This window comes from Dendroctonus ponderosae, unplaced genomic scaffold, assembly GCF_020466585.1.
Source record: "Dendroctonus ponderosae isolate FM_Combo_2020 unplaced genomic scaffold, Dpon_F_20191213v2 Dpon_F_20191213_9, whole genome shotgun sequence".
NCBI lineage: Eukaryota > Metazoa > Arthropoda > Insecta > Coleoptera > Curculionidae > Dendroctonus > Dendroctonus ponderosae.
The window spans coordinates 1,125,643-1,131,642 of NW_026019116.1; the positions used below are offsets into that span (position 1 = coordinate 1,125,643).

Sequence of the window (6,000 nt, forward strand, 5' to 3'; positions counted from 1 at the left end):
TTTTCTTCTTTTTATATGCGTAAACACATTGTATGTGTATATTGGGAACTTCTTAGATCCGAGTGAATATGCATGTAAAATTTTGATTCCTGACTGAAAATTTTCAAAAACGAGTGGAGGTCGTTTTTTAATTAAAAATCTATCTCTCAAAATGTCTCCAATTTTACATAATTTTCATCTCACGTTAGCGAGGAGCACAATGAGATCATTGAAATACACGCTAAAACTTTCAGATCCGAAATATTCGTCGTTTTCGGCCCATTTTGTTCGTGATCTTTAACGATGGTCTATTTTTTCTCGTTCGCCGATGTTGCCACACGCAAAACATGATCTTGCTGATGATCAGAAATAATTTTTTTTCTTTCTTGATATGACTTGAAATAACTTAAAAAATTAGAAAGAATGAAAATGCGAAAAACTTGTTGTTTTTTTAAATATTTTTTTACGTTTTTTTAATTTAACCGACTTCGTGATTCTCACGGTTTCGGAGATCCCTATGCAATGCTTCCTTATCTTGGACACCCTGCATATGGTCAATGAGTTTTGAGAAATACATATTTTCTAGGTTTATGCCTTGCTCACGAAAAGACACATTCAGGCGTAGACAATCGCAAGTTCTCGTGCAAGATTTGCGAAAAACGTTTTGTGTCAAAAAGTTATCTTCGTACTCACTCGCGTATCCACAGCGGTGAGAAGTCCTTCATTTGTGAGGTAAGTTTGAAATTGTCATTGCAGAAGCTGCAATTGTAGATGCTACACAACTGTAGATAGTTTTATTGTACAATGCCAAGGCTTTATGGATACATATACAGGGTTATTCGTTTTATGTTTGGGAAAGTAAAGTAAAAAAAAACACACAAAATATTCAGATGGAGACGAAAATTTTAAGTCAATATAAAGATTAAACTTTGCCATTATACGTGAAAAACAATATCATTTGAATGTCCTCCACGGGACCTCCTACAGACCTCAATCCTTTTGAGGTAATTTTGAATGACTTTTTGGCACATTACCGGTAATATATCGATCGTAACTTCACGGATATTGGCATTCAGTTGCTCAAGAGTTTGATGATTGTTGGTGTAAACATGATCTTTCGCATAGCCCCACAAAAAGGAATCTAACGATGTTAAGTCGCAGGATCTTGCTTGATCGTCCTGGAAATTTATTTTGCAATAGGGCTCTAACTGCCAGTATTGTGTGACTCGTTGCCCCATCCTGCTGGAACCACATGTCTTCGGGATCATAATCTTCAATTTATCTCTAAAAATAATCGGTAAACATGCGTCCATGGCGCTCAGAATTTACTTTTATGGCTCTTCCTTGATCGTTTGCAAAGAACTACGGGCCAATAACACCACCGTACTATAATGCACACCATACGATCACTTTTTCAGGATGCCTTTCTGCGATCACCTGAGGATTTTTAGAGCGCCATATACTGCTGTTCTGTTTATTCACGTAACCACCGAGCGAAAAATGAGCCTCATCGCTGAAGAAAACTCGGTTCGAAAAATCATCATCAACGGTTTGTTTGGATGATGATTATGATGATGATGTTCTGCGTTGTCCATGATCTTGAGGCTTAAGTCCTTGAGTCAGTTGGACTTTGTAGGGATGGAACTTCAAAATCAATTGCAAAATTCGCCACAATGGGCCGTAAGACAAGCCCAAATGTTGAGCACGTCGGGGAATTGACGAATTCGGGGCGTTCTCCACACTTTTAGCAACAACAGCGATATTTTCAGCTGAACGAATCTTGCGATGATGCACAGGCCTTACAATATCAGTAACCGATGTGGGTCGATTATGTCGACCGTAATTATCCTTAGTAAATTGGTAGAACTGTTTGCAAATTCTTCAACTGTGACCAAATTGTGAAACACCATAATCGTGTCATTATAATCAGCATAAACATCTCGAGTAAATACGCAATCTTGACTAGAAATGATACATTATCATGAGTTGTCGAATTCCGTTGTTACTGCGTTCAAAATTTGCTCTTGTAAAACATGGGTGGTTGCGGGCTGCACAATGCTAGATGGTACAAAAGTCGTCATTGCAGCGAAAGGTGATGTTACTTCTATTAAGCTTTGCGTGAAGATATTGAAGTGCATCCGAATAGATCTTTGTCAGTATTTGTTGCATTTTTGCGCATCTGAAACATAGAAAAAGCAGAATTAAAGAAATATTTTCCATTGCCAGCCTTTGTGTTGCGTAAAGGGATTATTAATTCATTTTTCAGTGAAAGAAATAGAAAATATATTGTACCGTGGATGGCCGAGTATTAAACTCTTTCTTCTGCTTCCAACTTTTATTCCACTCGGTACAACTTTAACTACGGAACAGGAACAAACTAACTTCAAAATTACCGTCAACTTCACAAACAATAACAGTAACAGGCGGAAAACTCGCTCTTCCGACTCCCGGAGTTTAACCTCTTCTGCACTCAGGCGCGGCTGTCACTTCACTCCCCCCGTTTGGTTCTCGTCGTCGCTTATATAGTTTTCTCCAGATAGTTCTAGAAATCTCCAGAACAGGTGCGAATCTTCCCGCTTGTCAGTGTCATATTTGACAGTAAATGGGGCCCAAATGGGGCTCCCATTTACTGAAATACCATGAATTTCGATCCCCCATTCCAAACGTGAGTACCCCAGGCCATTTCCGTTACAATATTTAAAGGAAATATAAATGGTGTATTTCGTACACATTGGACATTGTCCGAACATATAGTTCGAAGGTTCGGAAGTTCTGAAGTTAGGGCTCGTAGAACTGGTAATCGTAAATAAACCGCAGCTTGTACCAACATATTCACGGTATAATTTGAGATACACGAGGGTCGTTTGATAAGTCAGTGAATTTTTGAATGAAATATTTTTTTTTTCGACCAAAAAACGTTTTATTTCTCAACATAATCTCCTTTTAGCTCGATACACGTAGTCCAGCGTCTTCGCAATTTTTTCATCCCTTCCAAATAATATAATTTCACGAGGTCCTCAAAATATACGTTTGGTTCAATGATGACCTCTTTATTGGACTCAAATCCTTTAACGCCCAACCATTTATTCAGGTGTGAAAACCGGAAATAGTCACAGGGGGCTAAATCTGGAGAAGATGCTGGGTGGGGTAGCAGTTTGAGGCCTAATTCATGGATTTTTGCTATGGCGACTACGCACATGTAGGATGATTATGGATTCGTTCCAGGTTTCCGGTATTTCTTGGGTTTCAACGCAAGTGTTGAAAAGTGTCTTTAGCTTGGGGATGATTGTTCCTTCTGTCTCCTTGGTCATTTCTATTACAATACCGTTGCCTCCAGGGGCCTTGCTATATTTTGATGTTTTAAGAGCATGTTGTATTTCCTCCTCTGTTATTTCGGGGATGTCGTCCGACCCCTCATTTCTCACTTCCTTCAATGTAATCTTTTCTGGTTTCTTTAGTTGTGAGGTGTATAGGTATTGGTAAAATTCCTTGGTGATCTTTAGTATTTCCTTCTTATTTCTGGTTTCCCGGTGCATGGAGTCTTTTAGCGCTATTAATTCTTCCCTACCGTTGTTCCTCCGTAGACATATCATGTTTTTATTATTTTCTATTGCATTTTCTACTTCTGTTATTTAGTTTCTTTCCAAATCCTTGCGTGTTATTTTTCTTGCTTCTCTTCTGGTTTCGCGGTATTCTTCTGTGTTTTGTTTGCCTTCGCGGTACAACGTGCTTATTTTTTCTATCAGCTGAATCGTTTCCGCTTTTAGTTTGTGTGTTTTTCTGGTTTTCTTTTTTGCTATATTGAGTGCTGTTTCTTTAATTATCGTTGTTGTGTGTTGCCACTTATATTTGTTGGGCTTATATTTTCGCTTAATTTGGCTTTCAATTCGTTTTGGTATATGATATTGTTTTCTTTCAGAGTGCTGCATCTATTGAGCCTGTTTTGTGTTTAATATATCTTTTCGGCTTCTGTATGGATAATTTAACTTTGACTATCCGGTGGTCGCTTCCTGTGTTGAAAGAGTTTAGAACTGAGATGTCGGTGACAATTTTCTTGGATGATGATAGGATATAATTGATTTCGATACGTGTCCTGCCGTCAGGGCTGATCCTTGTCCATTTCTTTTGTGTTTGTTTAAGAAAGAAGGTGTTTATTGCATCAAGTCTTTTGTTTTCATGAAAGTTGCATAATACATGTTCTCGTGGGTTTCTTTCTCCGAGTCCTTGATTATTGATGTAGTGTTCGTCATCGGATAGCTTTTTCCCAACAATAGCGTTGAAATCTCTAATAACCAGGTCATTATTACGCCATTATATCGCCAATAACCAGGTCTTTGTCTAGTGCTTTCCCGATGTCCTCATACAGAATCTCCACTTCTTTGTCTTCGTGAGTTGATGTTGGTGCGTATATCTGAATTATTTTGATCGGTAGTCCTTGCTCCAAGGTTGCATATGCTACTCTTACCGAGATTACGTTGTAGCTTTAAACGATGGATGATAGTAGGGTGCAGCTTGGGGATTGTCTTTTAGCAAATCGTCTCAGCCTTAACGTTGAAAAGACGCTTAGAGTAGTTTTTGGTATACGTACGCATGACTTCGAGAACCCCGAATCGGTCAGATTTCTGGGAGTCTACCTGGATCCAGCCATGAGGTTCGATACGTATGTAGACTGTGTGCTCTAAGGTAACAAAATCGATTTATCTGCTGAGGCAGCTGACCATGGTCGTGTATACCGAGCTGTGTTTCATGGTTTGCCATGCCCTTATACAGTCCGCTTGCTGTGATGCAATCTCTGTCTGGGGTCATTCATCTCACATGGGTCGTATGTTTGCAGGGCAGTCCTTGCGGGTTTTGGCTATCGGGATGATGTGAGGAATGCTTTTAGGGAGCTGAGTATACTGATATGCACGCGATACATTCTGGAAAGCTTATTATGGGATAAAAATTCTGAATGCTACCAGACGATTCTAGCAATCATGAATATAATACACGTGGAAGAAGCAATCTGAATTTGCGGTTTCCACGACTTAATAGGACATGCAGCTGTACTTTATAATATGCACCCAAACTGTGCAATAAGTTGCCTCAAAGTGTAAGGGACTTAAGCCAGAACCTATTTAAGGCCCACATTAAGGGTTACTTGATACGTGGGGCATTCTATTCCGTTGATGATTTTCTTAGTCACCAATTGGTTTTTGAACCCTGACTTGATGTTCAATGTAATGCTGGATTTTGTCTGTCGCTCTGATCGTATCTGTGACTGTGTGTATCACTTGATCTAATTAATTGTATTTTATGCAATTTTATCAATATTACTGACGTATGTAAAAGTTCTTGTTCTTCTTCTTAGCGTGTCTTATCCGTCGCAGACGTTGGTTATCAACATGGCAATTTTAATTTTATTGATGGCATTTCTAAATAGCTGTATTGATGTAAGTCCAAACCACTGGCGTAGATTTTGTAGCCATGAGTGTCTTCTCCTTCCTGGTCCTCTTTTACTGTTGATCCTTCCTTGACCTATTAACTGGAGTAGACGATATTTTTGATGTCTCATTATGTGTCCGAGGTATTCCAGTTTCCTCTTTTTAACTGTGAGTGTAATTTCTCTCTCTTTCCCAATTCGCTGCAGCACCTCTTTATGTTATGTTATGTGGTCAGTCCACGAGATTCTGAGGATACGGCGGTATATCCACATTTCAAAGGCGTTTAATTTTTTCATTATAGCTTCCGTCGTTGTTCATGCTTCTGCTCCGTAGAGCAGAATTGGGAACACATAGCACTTAGCCAACCTTATTTTTAGAGGCAGGGATAGATCCTTGCTTGTGAATACATCCTTCATGTTGTTGAACGATGCTCGAGCTCTTTCAATTCTTGATCGGATTTCGGTGGGCTGGTCCCATCTTGCATTGATCAGCGTACCAAGGTACTTGTATGACTCCACACGTTCGATCGTCTGGTCGTTTAGTGTAATGCGCTCATTGTGTGTCTGATCTTTGCTCACCACCATCCACTTTGTTTTTG

The 6,000-nt window shown here is 39.3% G+C and overlaps 1 protein-coding gene across 2 annotated transcripts in view; it reads left to right on the forward strand.

Annotated features, from left to right (window-relative positions):
- Positions 1 to 6,000, forward strand: part of LOC109537676 (zinc finger and SCAN domain-containing protein 12) — a 46,501-nt gene that overhangs the window by 28,491 nt on the left and 12,010 nt on the right. Inside the window, exon 10 of one of the 2 annotated variants that reach the window (XM_048669597.1) lies at positions 566 to 711. The exons of the other annotated variant lie outside the window; for it this stretch is intronic. Coding sequence (XP_048525554.1) covers positions 566 to 711 — 146 coding nt within the window. The remainder of the gene's footprint in view (positions 1 to 565; positions 712 to 6,000) is intronic. 2 annotated transcript variants of the gene reach the window in all.